Genomic DNA, 21,045 nt, shown 5'->3' with positions numbered 1-21,045 from the left:
CAAAATGGAACTCTAAAAATGTTTGAATAATTCATAGGTAGGAAAAAAAAAGAAACATTAGAACAACAAATAGAAGGAACCAGCATAAAACAACAAAATGGCAGACTTAAGCCCTACCATATCAATAATTACTTTAAATGTAAATGGTCTAAATCACCAATTAAAAGACAAAGATTAGTAAAATGGATAAATAACATGATCCAATTACATGATGACTACAAGCAACTCATTTCAAACATAATGATATAGGTAAGTAGAAAGTAAAAGGATGGAAAAATATACATCAGGTAAACATTACTCAAAAGAAAGTAGACATAGCTATATTAATATCAGATAAAGCAGACTTCAGGGTAAAGAAAACTAATCACCACCACCAACAGAACTTCAAAATACATGAAGCAAAAACTGATATAGCCAAAGGAGAAATTCACAATAACAATTATAGCTGGGGACTCAAATATCCTATTCTCAGCGATTGATAGAACTACTACACAGAAAATATACAAGGATAGAGAGGAACTGAACAAGACCATCAACCAATACGATGTAATCAACATTTATGGAACATGACACCCAACAACAGCAGAATTCACAATGTTTTCAAGCACACATTGAACATTCCCGAAGACAGACCATATTCTGGGTCATGAAGCAAATCTTAAATTTAAAAGAATCAAAATCATATTGAGTATGTTCTGCAAAGTATAGTAAAGAATTTAACATTACCCAAAGAGAGATCTGGCTTTTGTCTTCATCCCCAGGGAAGTGATCTCTACAAAGAGTGTGTTTGTTTACCTGGGGGCCACAGCCACCAGATATTCTAATAATGGGATTTATGATGGAGGCTTTGAGCCGTGTGGCATCAATTCTCCTCTGGAGCGACTGGGACTAAAGGTATCAGCTCTACCTCCTGAAAGGCTAGAAACTACAGGTCAGCTACATGGGCAGCCAACAAGGAGCCCCAATAAAAATTCTGGATATCAAGGTTCAGGTGAGCTTCCCTATTTGGCAATACTCCATGTATATTGTCACATATAGTTGATGGGAAAAGTGAGCACTGTCTATGGCTCCACTGGGAGAGGACAACTGGAAGCTCTGCATTTGGAACTCTCCTGGGCTCTGCCCCATGTACTTCTTCCCTTGGCTGATTTTAATCTGCATCCTTTTGCTGTAATAAACTGCAACTGTGAGGATGATAGCTTTCCATGAGTTCCATTAGTCCTTCTAGTGAATTATCAAAGCTGAAGGTGGTCTTAGGAACCCCTAAATTGCAATTGGTATCAAAAATGAAGGAAGACTCTGTGGACAGCTCCCTGTAACTTTCACATGAGACCATAATGGAATTAAACTATAAATCAATGAAAGAAAGACAACAGGAAAATTTCCAAACACTTTCAAATAACACACTTCTACATAATCCATGGGTGAAAGAGAATGTCTCAAAGAAAAACATTTTTAAAGGGTTATAAGGACATGTATATACATCCTTTATATATATGGAAATATATAATGAATTATTTATAGATCATCCATTATAAGAATAATCAGAACACAACATATAACTTTACACTTATAACTTCGACAATTTAGAAGAAATGGACCAATTCCTTGAAAATCACAAACTACAAAACTCAGCCAAGATGAAATAGGTAATCTAAACAGTCCTATAACTATCATAGAAATTGAATTTGTAATTTAAAAGATCTCAAAAAAGAAATCTCCAGGTCCAGATGGTTTCACTGGAGAATTTTACCAAACATTCATAGAATGTTTTACACAATTTCTTCCAGAAAACAGAAGAAAGGGGAACACTTCCCAACTTGCTTTATGAGGCCACTATTACTCTGATACCAAAACCAGGCAAAGGCAGCACAAAAACGAAAACTACAGTCCAATATCTCTGATGAACTTGGATGAAGAAATCCTCAATTAAATTTTACCAATGAAATCCAACAATGAATAAAAATAATAATACATCATGACTAAGTAGGATTTATTCCAAGTATGAAAGGCTAATTTAATATTTAAAAATCACTGAATGCAATCCATCATACCAACGTGCTAAAGAGGAAAAATCACATGATCATACTGACACCCATTCATGATTAAAAAAATCCTCAGGGCATTAGAAACAAAAGGAAACTTCCTCAACCTCATAAAGAGCATCTCCAAAAAACCTACAGCTAACATCATACATAATGGTAAAAGAACAAATCTCTGCTTTCTCTCTAAAACCAGGGAAAAGGCAAGGATGTCCACTCTTAACACTCTTATTCAACATAGTCCTGGAAGTTCTAGCAATTCCAATAAGGCAAGAAAAAGAAATAAAAGGCATAGATTGGAAAAAAAGAAATAAGAGTATCTATTTGCAGATGATATGACTGTCAAAGGAACAAATCTACAAGGAAAAACCTAGTACCAATAAGTGAGTTGAATAAGGTCACAGAATATAAGATCAACATGCAAAATCAACTGAATTTCTATACAGTGACAATGAGCAAGTGGACACCAAAACAAAAATGCAATACCATTTAGAAATGCTCCAAAAAAATTGAAATACTTTGGTAAATAACTAACAAAACATGTACAGATTCTGTATGATGAAAATTATAAAATGCTAATAAAAAATCAAAGAAAAATTACTTGGAGAAACATGCTGTGTTCATGGATTTGAAGACTCAACAAAGTAAAGATGTTAATTCCCTAAATTATCACCTATAGGTCTAACATAATTCCTATTAAAATCTCGGCAAGTTTTTCTGTAGACACAGTCAAGCTTATTCTAAAATTTATATGTAAAGAAAAAGGCCCTAAGGATAGCCAAAACAATTTCAAAAAAAATAGTAAAGTGGGAAGAATCATTCTTCCCAATATTAAGGCTTACTATATAACTGTAGTAATCAAGAAAGTATGGTACTGAGCTAGCCCTGATGGCCTAGTGGTTAAAGTTTGGCACACTCCACTTTGGCGGCCCGGGTTCAGTTCCTGCGTGTGGAACCACACCACTCGTCTGTCAGTAGCCATGCTGTGGCAGTGACTCACACAGAAGAACTAGAAGAACTATAGACAACTATCTACTGGGGCTTTGGGGAGGGGGAAAGGAAGGGAAAAAAAAGGAGGAAGATTGGCAATAGATGTTAGCTTAGGGCGAATCTTACCCTGCAAAAAAAAAACAAAAAACAAAAAAAGAAAGAAAGAAAGTATGGTACTGGCAAAGGGCCAGTCACAAAGATCAATGGTATAGAACAGAGAACTCAGAAATAGAGCCAAACAAATGTGCCCAACTAATTTCTGACAAGAGTGAAAAAACAATTCAATGGAGGAGGGATAATTTTTTAAATAAATGGTGATGGAGCAACTGGACATCCATAGGCAAAAAAATGAATGAACCTTGATCTAAAGTCTCACATCTTCTACAGAAATGAACTCAAAATGGGTCACAGACTTAAATGAAAACTATAAAAGTCTAGAAAAGAACATGGAAGAAAATCTTTGGGACCTAGGAACAGGTGGAGAGTTCTTTGACTTGACACCAAAAAACAAACAAACAAAACAAACAGACAAACAAACAAACCCCCAAAACAAAAAACTCTCACAATTCATAAGAAAGAAAATGGATAAATTAAACTTATCAAAATTAAAAACTTTAGTTCTGCAAAAGGCCCTGTTAAAAGGATGAAAAGACAAATTACAGACTTGGAGAAAATATTTGTTTAATTACATATCCAACGAGGGCCTATCTAGAGTACATAAAGAACTTCGAAAATTCAACAGTAAAAAACCAATCAAATTAGAAAATGGGCAAAAGATATGAACAGACATTTCATCAAAGAGAATATACAGATGGCAAATAAACACATGAAATGACGTTCAACATAGTTTTCCATTAAGGAAATTCAAATTAAAACCACAACGAGCTGTCACTACCCACCTATAGTATGGCTAAAATGAGAAACAGATATAACACCAAATGCTGGCTAGGATGCAGTGAAAGTGGATCACTCACACATTGCTGATGGGAATGTAAAATGGTACAACCATTGTGGAAAACAGTTTGGCAGCTTACCATACCACCCAGCAATTACATGCTTGCACTTTATCCCAGACTTATTTATAGATACAAACTTTTACATGAATGTAAGGAACATATATATATATATATATATATATATATATTTATGTTCATATATATGAGTGTGTGTGTATGTGTTCATTACAGGTACTCCTGTACTATATTACATTATGTATTACATTACATTCATGTACTACATATATGAGACAGAGGAAAAAAGTCAATCTCAAAAGGACACATTCTGCAGGATTCCATTTGTGTAACATTCATGAAATAACATAATTATATACATGTAGAACACATTAGTGGTTGCCAAGGGTTAGGAATAAGGGAGGATGGGTGTAGCTATAAAGAGGTAACACGAGGGAGTCTTGTGGTGATGGTACTGTCTAGTATTTTGACAGCTGCAGTGGTGATACAAAGCTATATGTGGTAAAACTGCATAGAGCTATACACACACACACACACAAATGAGTGCGTGTATAACTAGTGAAAACTGAAGAAGTTCTATGGATTGTACCAATGTCAATCTTTTCATATGATATTGTATTATACTTGTCTCAGATGTTAACACTGGGAGGAGGCTGGAGGAAGGGTACAACATGGGACCTCCCTGTACATTTCTTTGCAACCTCCCATGAATCTATAATTATTTCAAAATAAAAAGTTTTAAAAAAGAAATCATCACACCTATGCAAAAGGAAAGGGCTGGACAGGCATCAAAAAGTGATACAGGGACCAGCCCCATGGCTTAGTGGTTAAGTGCACGCGCTCCACTACTGGCGGCCCGGGTTCAGATACCGGGCGTGCACCGACACACCGCTTGTCCGGCCATGCTGAGGCCGTGTCCCACATACAGCAACTAGAAGGATGTGCAACTACGACATACAACTATCTACTGGGGCTTTGGGGAAAAAAAGGAGGAGGATTGGCAATGGATGTTAGCTCAGAGCTGGTATTCCTCAGCAAAAAGAGGAAGATCAGCATGGATGTTAGCTCAGGGCTGACTTCCTCACACACACACAAAAATAATAATTAAAAAAAAAAGTGATAAAGGAATGATATCTTTAAATGAAAACAAAACAGGAGAGTTTGTATCAGTTTTCCATGACTCCCCTCTGTATTCATTTCTTAGAGCTGCCATAACGTACCACAAATTGGGTTGCTTAAACAATAGAAATATACGCTCTCACAGTTCTGGAGTACTCCAATGAGTCACAGACATCATCAAAGACCTGTAACCTGTAGAATGGACTTGCTCTTGGCCTCCAGGACTCTACACTTTCCTAGATGACCTCCTTCCTTCCCAATCATCCCTCTGCCATCTCTACCTCCTCAATGTAGTAATTTTCTTAACTTTTCCAATTTCTAATTAATCTTAATTTTTCCTAAGTATTCTATTAGAACATCTATTCATATGTTCTTGATCCACTACTAGATTCAAAATGTCCTTATAAGACTTAAAAAAAAATGTATTCATGGGCCGGCCCTGTGGCTTAGCGGTTAAGTGCGCGTGCTCCGCTGCTGGTGGCCCGGGTTCGGATCCCGGGTGTACACCGACGCACTGCTTCTCTGGCCATGCTGAGGCTGCGTCCCACATACAGCAACTAGAAGGATGTGCAGCTATGACATACAACTATCTACCGGGGCTTTGGGGGGAAAAAAATAAATAAAATCTTTAAAAAAAAAATGTATTCACATTACCTAGAAAAGCAAAATTTGTATGAGTTTTTGAAAAAATTAATAAACACTCTATTGATTGTGTCCTTTGATGAAAATAAGTTTTCATTTTTATTTATTTATTTATTTATTTTGTGAGGAAGATCAGCCCTGAGCTAACATCCATGCTAATCCTCCTCTTTTTGCTGAGGAAGACCGGCTCTGAGCTAACATCTATTGCCAATCCTCCTCCTTTTTTTTTCCCCAAAGCCCCAGTAGATAGTTGTATGTCATAGTTGCACATCCTTCTAGTTGCTGTATGTGGGACGCAGCCTCAGCATGGCCGGAGAAGCAGTGCGGCGGTGCGCGCCCGGGATCCGAACCGGGGCCGCCAGTAGTGGAGCGTGCGCACTTAACCACTAAGCCACGGGGCCGGCCCTGAAAAGAAGTTTTTAAATTTGAGGTACTCCCATTTGTCTATCTTTGCTTTAGTTACCTGTGTCTTGGTGTCATATTCCAGAAATCACTGCCAAATCCAACATCATGAAGGTTTTCCCTGATGTTTTCTTCTAGGCGTTTTATAGTGTCGGGTCTTACATTTAGTGCTTTGATCCATTTTGAGTTAATTTTGATATATGGCATAAGGTAAGGATCCAACTTTATTTCTTTACATGTGGATATCCAGTTTTATCAACTCTATTTGTTAAAGATACAGTCCTTCCCCCACTGAATGGTCTTGGCACTCTTGTCTAAAATTATTTGGTCATATATCTGAGAGTTTATTTCCGGGCTCTCTATTCTATCCCATTGATCTAAATGTCTTGTCTTTATGACAGTACCACACTTTTCATTACTGGAGCTTTGTAATTAAGTTTTGAAATCAGGCTTTCCCTACATATTCTGTCTAAAATAACCTTACCAGCCCAACATTCTGACCGGCTGGCCTACCCCTTGCAACAGCTTCCTGCTTCTTGATCATTGCTCACTCACCTGGGCACCGTCCTCCTGTCCCTTCCCTCACCACCAGCCAGGGCTCCTTCCCTTGCTCCAACAAGGAGATCACAGCCGGCTTAGAAACAGAAAGTCCTGGTTATAAGAAAAGAGATGGAGATGAGGTGGAAATGAAAATACCCAAATACTATGATTCAGAATTGATTAAAAAAAAATAAACTATAGGTCAACATGGTACTTGATAAGGTCTACAGAAGAAAGCAGAAAGGAAGAAATACTCATATCAGGTGAACTCAGAATCATAAGAAACAAAGCAAACAAATAGGTGATAAAATGCTGTTTAAATTTATATAAGCTTTCTCTCTTTATTTTGCTGTAAGAAAAAAAGAAGCTTCCTGAGATACTTATTCGCAGATATTTTTCAATGTTAAATACAAAGTTCTTAGAATGTAACTTCCAAATGCAAATTGTTTAAAAGAGAGTACATTTGTTGTAGGAAATGGAATAGTGTTCACTTGAGCTGTAAATATAAGTGACATTTCTTGATCCAGTGCATCATGACATTAATTGGCAAGGCCAAAGAGCTTCACATCCAGGACCCATGTGAGTAGTTTTAATCTATGCTAATGCACCTACAGCTTTAGCACAGCGCAAGTGAAACAAAAGACAGAGCTTGGTTTCTTTGACCATGTCATGCTTTAATGGTATAGAATTCCAATTCTGCTCCTTAATCATCAAGGAAGAAAGTCAATTATAAGAAAGGACCAGAGGAAGGTGTGAGGATGAGGAAAATGAAGGTGCACCTCCATTTAGCTGTGCTCATTTCTACACAGAGAGAAAATTCATCTGGTTATTTGAAAGGTAGCCCTAAAATCTACAGTGGAGAAAGCAGAAATTCCAAGAAACAGATTCTGAATTATTAGAGGCAGATAACTTTACCCAGTGAAACCAAGTTGCTATAGTTCTCCAACATCACATCTTTGTACAAATTCCTCTGCGCAGGGTTCAGGCGTTCCCATTCCTCCTGAGACACATCTATAGCCACATCTTTGAACATCACCAACCCCTAAAATGACAAATCACAGTACTATTTTTGAAATTATAAGAAACATTTTACAAAAGGAAGACCAGGTGCTAAAAGGAGGCCCTGCAGGAAAGGTATGGTACGGTGAGTGTACAGGCTAAGGCTGGAAGCATGTGCCACAGGTCAAAAGGAATTTAGTGAGACTGAACCAGAGTGCCCACATGTTCTTAAACAATTAAGACACATCCCCTTGCAGAGTGGAAAACTTCTGTTAATCAGTCATCTAGAAATTAAGAAAATAAGTAGAGGTTCCCAACTAAGTTAAATAGTTGGAAAATTTTTAATCTTTCCAGAATGTCTTATGAAAATCTCCATATTGAGAAAAAAGACTTGAAGATTTTTCTTCGTCATTATGACTATGTCATAAGCATTTTTACTCTTCGTGCAAATTCTTAAGTAAACATCCAGTGCAGATTGTATTTTCCAAAAATGGACAGAGCAACATCTCCCATTTCATATGTTCTTCTTCAGTGTAATCTTGATGTGCCCCACCCCCCCCACTGGTATGGGGTCTATGTCCTCTTCCCTCCAACCTGAACCTGGGAGAACATTTGTGACTTAACCTATAGAGTATGGCAGAAGTGACTATGTGACTTCTGAGGCTAGATTATAAAAATGTCTCGTACTTCTATCTTACTCTGTTGGGACGCTTGTTCTTGAAACCCAGCCACCATGTTCCTAGGAAGCCCAAGCAGCCCATAGAACAGCTCATGTGAAAAGGAACCACAGCCCCAAACCACAGCCCTGGTTGAGCTCTTAGCCAGCTTCCAGCAACAACTTGCAAGCCATGTGAGTGAGCCAGCTTGCAAGTGGATCATCCAGCTCTCAGTCAAGCCATCACAACTGATACCATGTCACAACAGCAGTACGCCATCCCTACTGAGTCCTGTTCAGACTGCAGATTTGAGAGCCAAACCATGATTGCTGTTGTTTTAATCTACTAAGTTTTGGGGTGGTTTGTTATGCAGCAATAGTAATTTAACATCTTTTTTCTTAATTGGTGGCATAACATTTGACCTTATAAATAAAATATTTAATCATTCTCTTAAACTTGGACTTTTATAGTGGACAAAATCTCTAAGATCTTTTCTAAGGCATATACCATTCCATTTTTTGAAATTACATCTGGGAGATCTTACCTCCTATCATCCAGCACTCCTCCTTGTACACTTTCCAAGTTCTTAAGTTAGAGAATACCAATGTAGAATGATCTAGACTCACACAGATGTGACCTAAGTCTAGCATATCCAGTTCAATCTAAAATTTGATTTTGTAACTGGTGCTTATCTATTTCCTGGCAAGACCTTCGATCTTTCTATATGCAAGCACCAATCATATCTCCACCACAACCTAATGCTTCACAAACCAAAAGGTCTCTCCACCCAGTGAGATCACCCTACACCAATTCCCTTAATGTCTAATTGAAAAACTCAGAATTGTGGAGAAGCTCAAAAATTTCCCATGTGTGACCAATTAAGCATTTTTCCCTGAGGACATCATTTCCTGCGAGGACATCTCAAGTGCGTGGCTGTTTTTTCTCCTACAATCTTCATACCACTGTCCTCCAGGCTCCTCATTGCTGGTATCAGACAACTGTCCCTCGTTCTCTAGAATCTAATGTCATCATTTCATCAGGCTATACTATGCATTCTCTCTCCCTTTTGCAGTGATTTGTTGACATCCAGATTTCTGCCCCTCAGGAATTTTAGGTCCTGGCTCAGTGTCACTATCTCCAATACTATTCCTATCTTAATTCTCAGTGATTCAAATATCCACATACCTATTCCTTCTAGTATCCTGGTCTCCCAGTTCCCGGACCTCCTCTCTGCTTCAATGATCTTGTCTTCCACTCTAGTGCACTCACTTCTTATCTCACTACCCTAGACCCTGTCATTAGCAGTAACTGCAACATCTCCAAATTATCAAGTATCCTTCTCTCTGGTCACCTTTAAACTGTCACTCACCATACTCATACCTCTTCTCCCCTTCTTACCCAACTGAAATTCTGTTCAGCTAATCACCCAACTTCATAATTACTCCCAAGGTGAACTCCCTTGACCCTCTCATTTCATACTTGCTTAGCAAAGCCTGAATCCCAGATAAATCCAACTCTCTTTCTACTCTGTCACCGCACATATGTAGCCGAATATAACTAGTGAAAATCACCAATCTTAATGACAGGTTTTTATTTTTATATTTTATTTTCCTTTCTTAAATTGTTCAGGACTAAAAAGATATACATTCAGACGTCTCACTCCCACACTTGTCCTGTCCATTTTATCTCCCACCTCCTAACCCCTACAGATGAGCAATTTTATAAGTTTCTTGTATGCCTTTCCAGTGTTTTTAAGCAAATACAAGTATATATGTACATATTATTTTCCACACTTTTACACAGAAGGTAACATACTATAATGTATACATTGTTCTGTATTGGCTTTTTTAACTTATTAAATTCTAAGGCTAATGGCTTCCTTATTTTTCTATAAGTACATATCATTCAATTTTTGTATTTATCATAGTTCATTTAACCAGACCTCTACAGATGGACACTTAGCTGTTTCCAATCTTTTGCTATAACAATGTGCAACAAACACTTCTGTAAATATCATTTTATATACATACAGGTATATTTGTAATAAGTCTCAGAAGTCAGATTGCAGGGTCAAAATTGAAAATGCATTTCTAATTTTGGTAGATGCTGTCAAACTGCCCTCCACAGCAGCCGGACCATTTTACTAGACACCAGCAACATATGACGGTACCTGTTTCCTTATAGCCCAACTAGCAAAGTGTTTTTGTCAAAACATTTTATTTTTACCATTTTCATAGGGGAGAAATTGTATGTTAGTAGAGTTTTTAATTTTATTTATTTACTTTTTTTCCCCCCAAAGCCCCAGTAGATAGTTGTATGTCATAGCTGCACATCCTTCTAGTTACTGTATGTGGGACGCGGTCTCAGCATGGCCAGAGAAGCGGTGCGTCAGTGTGCGCCTGGGATCCAAACCCGGGCTGCCAGCAGTGGAGCACGCGCACTTAACCGCTAAGCCATGGGGCCGGCCCTGTTAGTAGAGTTTTAATTGGTATTTCTTGAATTATGAGTTGAATATTTTTCTTTTTATAGGGGCCTTTTATATTTCTTTTTCTGTGAACTTTCTGTACATGACCTTTGACCTTTTTCCTACTAGGCTGTTGATTTTTTTTTTAACTTTCTAAGAATTCTTTATAAATTAGAGAGAAAATAAGTTCCTTGCCTGTGTATGAGTTGTAAATACTTTCCCCCATTTTGTCATTTCTCTTCTGACTTTGCTTACCAGTGTTTGCCATGCAGAAGTTTTTTATTTTTATGTAGTCAAATTTGTTAATCTTTTCTTAGTTTCTGGATTTTGAGGCCTAGTTATAAAGACTTTCCTCACATCTAAGTTATGAAGGAATTCTCCCATGATTTATAGTCTAGTAATGTTATGGTTGAATTTTTAATAATTAAATCATTCAATTTATTTGCAGTTTATCATGTATGGTAGATGAGATATAGATCAGGCTTTATCTTTTTCCAAAATGGCTACCCAGCTGTCTAACATGATTCATCAACGGTCTGTCTTTAACCAAGGAGGTGAAAGACCTATACACTGAAAACTAGAAGACACTGATGAAAGAAACTGAAGAATACACAAATAAATGGAAAGATATTCCATGCTCATGGATTGGAAGAATTAATATTGTTAAAATGTCCATACTACCCAAGGCAATCTACAGATTCAATGCAATCCCTATCAGGATTCCAATGGCATTTTTCACAGAACTAGAACAAACTATCCTAAAATTCATATGGAACCACAAAAGCCCCCAAATAGCCAAAGCAATCTTAAGAAAGAAGAACAAAGCTGGAGGCATCACGCTTCCTGATTTCTAACTATATTACAAAGCTATAGTAATCAAATCAAAACGGTAAGGTATTGGTATAAAAACAGACACACAGATCAATGTCAATGGAACAGAATAGAGAGCCCAGAAATAAGCCCATGCATATATGGTCAATTTATTTACAATAAAGAAGCCAAGAATACACAATGGGGAAAGGACAATCTCTTCAATAAATGGTATTGGGAAAACTGGACAGCCACATGCAAAAGAATGAAACTCGACCACTATCTTACATCATACACAAAAATCAACTCAAAATGGATTAAAGACTTGAATGTAAGACCTGAAACCAAAAAACTCCTAGACGAAAACATAGGCAGTAAGCTCCTCAACGTCAGTCTTGGTGATGATTTTCTGGATTTGATACCAACAGCAAAAACAAACATGAAGGACTACATGAAACTAAAAAGCTTCTGCACAGCAAAGGAAATCATCAAGAAAATGAAAAGGCAACCTATAGAATGGGAGAAATAATTTGCAAATCATATATCTGATAAGGAGTTAATATCCAAAATATATAAAGAACTCATACAACTCAAGAGAAAAAAAAACCTGATTAAAAAATGAGCAGCAGATCTGAATAGACATTTTTCCAAAGAAGCCATACAGATGACCCACAGATACATGAAAAGGTGCTCAACATCAATAATCATCAGGGAACTGGAAATCAAAACCACAATGAGATATCACCTCACACCTGTCAGAATGGCCATTATCAAAAAGACAAGACATAATAACAAGTGTTGGCAAGGATGTGGAGAAAAGGGAACCCTTGTGAACTGTTGGTGGGAATGTAAATTGGTGCAGCCAGTATGGAAAACAGTATGGAAGTTCTTCAAAAAATTAAAAATAGAACTACCATATGATCCAGCACTTCCACCTCTGAGTACTTATCTGAAGGAAACAAAAACAATAACTCAAGTAGATATCTGCACCCCATGTTCATTGCAGCATTATTTACAATAGCCAAGATATGGAAACAACCTAACTATCCACCATTGGATGAATAAAGAAAAAGCGTGATATATATATTGACCTCATAGATACATGATGGAATATTATTCAGCCATAAAAAAGAAAGAAAGCCTGCCATTTGCAACAAGATGGATGGACCTTGAGGGCATTATTTTAGGTGAAATAATTCAGACAGAAAAAGACAAATACCTTATGATCTCACTTATATCTGAAATCTAAAAACAGAAAACAAAAAATCAAACTCATAGATATAGAGAACAGATTGGTGGTTGCTAGAAGTGGGAGGAGATAGGTGGGTGAAATGGATGAAAGTATACTTTCCAAAAAGTATAAATTCTATAGCCAAAGATGTGGAAGCAACCCAAGTGCCCATCAACTGATGAATGGATAAAGAAGATGTGGCATATATATATACAATGAAATACTACTCAGCCATAAAAAAAGATGAAATTGTTCTATTTGCAACAACAGGGATGGACCTTGAGGGTATTATGTTAAGTGAAATAAGCCAGAGAGAGAAGGACAAACACTGGATAATTTCACTCATATGTGGATGATAAACCAACACATGGATAAAGAGAACAGATGGTGGTTACCAGAGGAGAAGGGGGTGGGCGGGGAGGAAGAAAGGGGTAAAGAGGCACATATGTATGGTGACAGATAAAAATTAGACTATTGGGGGCAAGCAAGATGCAGTCTATACAGAAACTGATAGGTAATAATGTACACCTGAAATTACATAATGTTATAAACCAATATGACCTCAATAAAAAAATTAAGAAAAAAACATATAAACTTTCAGCTATAAAATTAATAAGTCCTGGGGATAGAATGTACAGCATGGTGACTATAGTTATCAATACAATATTGTATATTCTAAAGTTGCTAAGAGAGTAGATTTTAAAAGTTCTCATCACAAGAAAAAAAATGGTAAGTATGTGTGGTGATGGATGGTAACTAGACTTACTGTGGCGATCACTTCATAATATATACATATATTAAATCATTATGTTGTATACCTGAAACTAACAATGTTATATGTCAGTTATATCTCAATTAAAAAAAAAGAGTCTATCTTTAGCCTATCAATTTGAAATGTCACTTTTATCATAAGTTAAATCACCATTTGTAGGTATATTTCTAGATTTTCAATTTTGTTCCCATGATCTATTTATGCTCCAGTACCATAATGTTTTAAGTATCGTGCTTTACATTATATATAATTATATGTAATTACCTGGTAGAGCTAATTTCTTTTCTTGTGAAGGGATTAACAGAATCCAAAGTCAACAATACACAATGTTGAGTATATAATAAAAGATTACTAAGATTACTAGTAAAAGATTACTAGAAATGCAAAAAAAGAAAATGTGACCCATACGCAAGTGAAAATCACTTAATAGAAACATACCCACAAATGATACAGATGTTGAAATTAGCATACAAAGACTTGACAAATTTAGGTACTTTAAAAAAGTACCATAGGCAAACCCTGAAATTGAGAAATGAACTATCTGAAATAAAAAATTCGTTTGATGGGATCTATAGCAGATTAAATACAGTAAAAGAAAAGATCAGTAAACTTCAGGACAGGTCTATAGGAATCACCCACTGAAGCCCAGAGAGAAAAAAGATCGAAAAAAAAAAGTGAACAGAGACATAATGATCTATGAGACACCATCAATCCAACATACATGTAATTGGAGATTCAGAAGAAGAGAGAAACAATACGGCAAAAAAATAATCTTTAGAAACACTGGCCAAAATATTTCCCAAATTTGATTTTAAAAAAACCACCACCAATCCATAGGTTCAAGAAGCTCAATGAACCCCAAGTTACATAAATACAAAGAAAACTATACCTATGCTCACTATAATCAAACTGCTGAAGACTAAAGATAAGGAAAAAAATCTTAAAAGCAGCCAGACCTTCCCTCCCAAAAAAGATGCATTACACAGAGGGGAACAACAATAAGAATCAAAGATTAATTCTCATTAATAACAATGGGGGCAAGAAAACAACAAAACACTATCTTTAAAATGCTGAAACAAAGCCATCAACCTATAATTCTATATCCAACTAAAATCCTTCAAAATGAAGGTGAAATAAAGTTTGGGGGGGTTTTTTTGGTTTGTTTTTTGAGACCAAAAAAACAGCTGAGAGGATTCTTCACCAGAAGACATGTCCTAGAAAAAAGGTTAAAGGAAGTTCTTCAGGTGGAAAAAAAGTGATTCTAGGTAAAAACTTCTATCCACAGAGGAATGAAGAGTGCCAGAAATGGTAAATTTGGATGTAAATAACAAAGATATTGTTTTCATTTCATGATTTATTTAAAAGATAACTGATCATTTAAAGAAAAAAAAGCATGTGTGGTTTAAACGTATTATATATGACAATAGTAAAAAAGATGGGAAGGGCAAATGGAAGTCTTCAGGTGTAAGATTTCTGTTTTATATGTGAAATCGTATAAAATTACTGGAAGATTCTAAAAAGTTTTTCTTTAAGGCACATTGTAAACCTTAGAACAACCCCTAAAACAGTAAAAACACTACAGGTAATAATCCTATAATGGACATAAATAGAATACTAAAAAATAGTGGAGATAAACGGAATACTGAAAAAATACAAGATTAGTCTAAGAGAAAGCAGGAAAATAGAAAAAAAAAGAACAGATAAGAAGATGATAGATTAAAACCTAATAATTACATTCAATTTAAATAGTCGTTCTAGAAGTCAGCAAACTTTTTCTGAAAAGAGTCAGATAGTAAATATTTTAGGCTCTGGAAGTCACATATAGCCCCTACCACATTCTTCTTTGTTTATAACCCTTCAGAAATGCAAAACCATTTTTAGCTTGAGGGCCATACAAAAACAGACTGTGGGCTGAATTTGGCTGGCATGCCATTGTTTGCCAACCCCTAGTCTAGACACTTGAAGTCAGAGATTGTCTGACTGGATAAAAAAGTAAGACCAAACTATATGCTATTATACGAGATATACTTAAAATTGGTTAAAATAAAAGGATGAAAAAAAGATATGCCATGAAACAACAGTATAAGGAAGCTTAAGCAGTTATATTAATAGAGTAGAATTCAAGAAAAAGAAAATTACGAAAAAGAATATTTCACGATAAAGAGGTCAGTTAATCAACAGGACACAGCAATCCTAAATATACATGTACCTAATAATAAGAGCTTCAAGATACATAAAACAAAAACTGACAGAACTGTAACAGAAGAATTCACAATTATATTTGGAGGTTTCAACAGGCCTCTCTCAGTAATTGATAGGCCAAGTGACAAAAAATCAGTGAAGACAGAGAAGAGTGGATCACCACTACAAACAACTCGACCTAACTGATAAACACTCTACCCAGTAACAGTATAATACTCACTTTTTCAAGTGCACATGGAATATTCACCAAGATAGTCCACAATTGGGGCCATAAAACAAGTCCCAATAAATTTAAAAGAATTGAAATTACAGAGTATGTCCTCTGACCACAACAGAATTACATTAAAAATGAATGATCAGAAAGATCTGAAAAAGTCCCCAAATATCTGGACAGTTAAAGAACACTCTTCTAAATAACCCATGGGTAAAAGAAGAAAGGGAATTTTAAGCTAGAAAGAGAAGAGAAAATTAAACCCAAAGTATGCAGAAGGAAGGAAAGAATAAATAAGATCAGTAATCAATGAAATTGCAAGGGCAAACTAGAGAGAAAAAGCAATAAAACTAAATGCTAGTTCTTTGAAAAGATCAATAAAATTGATAAACTGTTAGTATACTGATCAAGAAAAGAGGACATAAATTATCAATATCAGGAATTTAAAAAGGGGGCATTACTACATATCTGACAGTTGGTATAAGGATAATAAAGGAATATTATGAACAATTTTATGCCAATAAATTTGACATCTAAGTTGAAATAAACTAATTCCCTGAAAGACATAAACTACTAAACTGATTCAAGAAGAAATAAAAATCCCCAAAAGTCCTATATCTATTAAAGAAATTCAAATATCCCCATGAAGAAAACTCCAAACTCAGATGGTAAATTAGTTTTCTACTGCTGCTGCAACAAATCACCACAAATGTTGTAGCTTAAAACCAAATTTATTATTTTACAGTTCTGTAGGTTAGAAGTCCAAAAAGAGTTTTATTAGACTAAATTAAGGTGTTAGCAGGGCTGTATACCTTTCTGGCAGCTCTAGGGAAGAGTCCATTTCCTTCCCTTTTATACATACCTTCTAGAGGCCACTTACATTCCTTGGCTCATGCCCCATTCTTCCATCTTCAAAGCCAGTAAAGTTGCATTTCTCTAACAGAAGTATTCATATTCCATACTCGTACCTCCCTCTGACCCCGACTCTTCAGATAACCCAAGACAATCTTCCCATCTCAAAATTATTAATTTAATCACACATGCAAAGTCATTTTCCACATAAGGTAACATATTCACGGGTTCCAGGATTAGCAGGTAGACATCTTTGGGGGTTCATTATTGTGCCTACAATAGATGCTTCCACTGGTGAATTCTATTAGACAATTACGGAAGAAATAATACTAATTCTACAAAAAACTCTCCCACAAAATAGGAGGGTGCATTTCCTGGCTTATTTTACAAATTAAGATGGAATAAAGACATTTTCACATAAAGAAAGCTGACAGCCTTTGTCACCAGAAGACACAAACTGCAGGAAATGCTAAGGGAAAATCTTCAGGCTACAGAGAAATGATAACAAACGGAAATTCAGATCTCAAGAAGAGAGAGCAATTGAAAATGGTATATTTGTGCTTTCTCCCTTTTCTTTCCTGATTTGAGGGTTAGTGATTTATCTTATTTACTTATCTTATTAGTTATAATTATTTCCTGTTCTCTAACACATATAACGTTTATCTCTGTAAATTCCTTCCATATTTCTTTCTAGTTCCTTTTTTTTAAAATTTTATTTATTTTTTCCCCCAAAGCCCCAGTAGACAGTTGTATGCCACAGCTGCACATCCTTCTAGTTGCTGTATGTGGGACACGGCCTCAGCATGGCCGGAGAAGTGGTGCGTCGGTGCGTGCCCGGGATCCGAACCTGGGTCTCCAGCAGCAGAGTGCACGCACTTAACTGCTAAGCCACGGGGCCGGCCCATAGTTCCTTTTAACTTATGTATTTTCATTATTTTTTGTTGGAAGCATTTAAAGCTATGACTTTTCCTTTAGAGTCCGCTTTAACTAAATCCCATGGGTTCCAGTATGTAGTGCTATCATTGATTATCAGAAATTCTTTACTTTTAGATTATATTTCTTGTTTGATCTAGGAGTTATTAATACAGATTTTACACATTGTTAGTAAATTTATTTTTTCTGATTTTGTTATTAAGTCCTGGTTGTATTTCACTGTGTTCAGAGGACACTGTTTATCATTTCTACTTTTTGGACTTGACTGTGGCTTAATATTTTGTCATTTTTTTCTGTCATTCTTTTCTTTGAAAAGAATGCACAGTCACTATTATTAGGATAAAGAATTTTTTCTACATATCAATAAGATAGATTTCATGGAGTATGTGATTTAGTACTTCTATATCCTTACTAAATTTTGTCCACTTGGCCTGACTTTGACTGAGAGAGTAAATTAATGTCCCCTACTGCTGGCAAGCGTCTATTTCTTCTTCTATCTGCTCTTTTATTTGCTTTAAGAAAGCTGCTGCTGTAATATTTGATACATGTGTATTCATAACTATTATATCTTCATTTTGAAATTTACACCTTAGAATTATATAGTGCCCTTCTTTGCCATGTTTAACGGTGTGATATGGCCTGAATTTTAGTCTGTTTTCTTTTAGTTTCCATTTACCTGATATAATTTGTCCATCCTTTTATTAACCTTTCTGAATCATGTAAATGTCTGATGCAGAGTCAATTTTTTCTTTGTGATTCAATCTGAAAGCCTCTTTCTTTTAATAGGTGAGCTAAAGCTCATATACATTTATTGATAAGACATATATTTGCTCTTTGGTCTTAGTTTTATCATTTTTTTTTCATTTTATATATATATAAGTATATACGTAGGTATATATATATATCTGTGTGTCTTAAGTCTTACACTATAAAGTTAGTCATTTTCTGTCTCTCTCACTACAAGTTAAGTTCCACTAGGGATGATTTGTATGTGTCTGATATTTTTCCCCCATTGATTTATTCCTAGTTACCTAGAAGAGTGCCTGTCACATAGTAGGTAATCAATAAATATTTCTTAAATCACCTCTTCAAACCAAAGCTCTAACAAGAGAAACACTAATATTTTCCTCAAAAGAATACTATTTCTGTTCTCTCCTTGTTCCTGGCAGAAGATGGCATATGGGAAATGAGGAATGATTTACTGAATGAGTAGATGAACACTGTTTAGAGAAGAAAGGAGCAAAAAAGGAAAACCCTGAGTTTCTGTCATTATCACTCACTCACTAGTAAGTTATTGTATGATGTTCAGTTAGGTTAACAATATCAGGATAAAAAATGCAAGTATTCATATGAACTACAGAAAAAAAAGAATACTTCAGTTAGGAACAAGAAAACACCAACTTACATGGGCCATGGCTTTTTTTAGAATTCAACGTATTTATTAGTTCTCTTCTTGGTTCCACTTGAGAAGAAAATCAGAGTCCAAAGAAAGTATTGCTGGATGAGAGAGGTTTAAAAAAGGAGACATAAGATGATCTTGCCTGTGAGCTCCCAAAGTGCTAATTTCGACTGATATTTTTCCCCCTTCATGTCTCCTACTCCCAGCCCCCATATACACATACATAAAAAATTAGAGGGAAGTTGGACAAATCCCAGCCTTACTCAAGACAAGGAGGGGATCCAGCTATAGCAGGATGGATTCAAGAAAGACTCGGCCCAAACTCTTTAGGGAGGGATTCAGAGAGGCAGACCAGTGTCCCAACACTATGATGAAATGAACCCAACCAACATGCTCAGACCTACCCTGACCAGATTCTCACTAAATTAAGAGGAAAAAAAAAGAAAAAAGGAAATGGACATTATGAAAATATCAGGGAAATAGGAAATGACCCAAAAGACCTAATATATGTGTAAACAGAGACTAAAACAACACTGATGGAAAAGAAGAAAAATAGAACAAAAATTTCCAGGGCAAAATAAATACTGAGTCTTTAGTTTGCAGTACTGGTGAGAATTAAAGAATCACATGAGGAAGCATCCTGGAAAATCTTTGGAAATTTATCCCTGAATACCGACAAAAAGACCTAAATAGCTTTTAATATGGAATTACAAAACAATGTGTATTGCGGTCTAATCTTTGGGAAAAAAATACATATGTACCTAAGCATGTATGGATGCATATAAGGAGGGTGAAAACATTTGCAATAAAATGGTCAGAGTGGTTGAAGAATTACAGATAACTTTTACTTTAAATGAAGTAATATAACAAAAGAATTTTAAAAGTTAATATGAACATTTCAGGTCAGAAGCAGCACCTGATCATCTTAAACACTGTTTCTGGATGTGCAACAGTGCCATTCTTTACTCCTACTCTAAGGGGAATGGCAGAAGTAGTGAGGTGGAGAACAACGATGAGACACCAGGCCTTTCTTGCACCACAAACTTCATGATACTTGATGTGGAGTAGACATTGTCTGTGACCACGGTAACTATGTTTCTATGATTCCTGGTGATATGTGTGAGCTCTTCAAATAACTGTTGGGGATGAGGACTAAGTGGGCATAAGGGTAGTTTTTTTCACTCTATATGTGGCTTTGTCTGAGGCTATGTGATGATGATAAACGCGGGGTGGATTATGTGATTTTGGCTTTGCGTTATGTGTATGCATCTACAGGTGATTACTTTAGTTCCTTTTTAGGAATGTCTCCCTAACTGACTGCGCGAGCCTGGGTGTAACGGTTTGTGTAAATGCGCTTTTCTTTTATCTAAGTAAATAGGACTTACACAAATAGCCACCCGCAGTCACGGTCACAATCACATACAAACTCCACTCACACAAACGGTCACGCACACAATTGCACTGTCACAAAAGCGCGATCACGAATCCAGTCGCTGTCACAACAAACAGCCATATACATTTAGTGCGGAGACAAACTTTAGTTTCTGTCACGCACTCACAACAACCCAATCTCCCTAGTGCTGCTCGCGCACTTAGAGGCCTAAGGCTCCAGACACTCCTCGCGCGCGGGCCCCGGGCTCCAGGATTCCTCACCTTCAGCATCCTCAGGAAGGGCTCCGGGCCAACTCTGATTCGATTCCAGGTGAGGCCGCACGCCGAGCCCTGCCTACGCGACAGGTCGGGGGAAGCACCTGCCCCTGCGGCGGACCCTCCGCCGCCCTTCCCCCCGGAAGTAGCTGTGGCCAGCTAC

General features: G+C 36.4%; 1 protein-coding gene across 1 annotated transcript in view; it reads right to left on the bottom strand.

Moving 5' to 3' along the window:
* The window catches only part of ZNF461 (zinc finger protein 461), a 33,572-nt gene extending 12,559 nt beyond the window's left edge, over nucleotides 1-21,013 (bottom strand). The window contains exons 1-4 of the mRNA XM_014794818.2: nucleotides 20,889-21,013; nucleotides 19,242-19,333; nucleotides 7,622-7,748; nucleotides 6,722-6,817 (exon numbers count right to left, since the gene is read on the bottom strand). Coding sequence (XP_014650304.1) covers nucleotides 6,722-6,817; nucleotides 7,622-7,748; nucleotides 19,242-19,250 — 232 coding nt within the window. The 5' untranslated portion in view covers nucleotides 19,251-19,333; nucleotides 20,889-21,013. The remainder of the gene's footprint in view (nucleotides 1-6,721; nucleotides 6,818-7,621; nucleotides 7,749-19,241; nucleotides 19,334-20,888) is intronic.
* Nucleotides 21,014-21,045: the final 32 nt, after the last annotated feature.

Source organism: Ceratotherium simum, chromosome 33, assembly GCF_057802395.1.
Source record: "Ceratotherium simum simum isolate JZ-2026a chromosome 33, ASM5780239v1, whole genome shotgun sequence".
Taxonomy (NCBI): domain Eukaryota; kingdom Metazoa; phylum Chordata; class Mammalia; order Perissodactyla; family Rhinocerotidae; genus Ceratotherium; species Ceratotherium simum.
The sequence above is the reverse complement of the archived record's forward strand: the minus strand, read 5'-3'. Positions and strand labels throughout refer to the sequence as shown.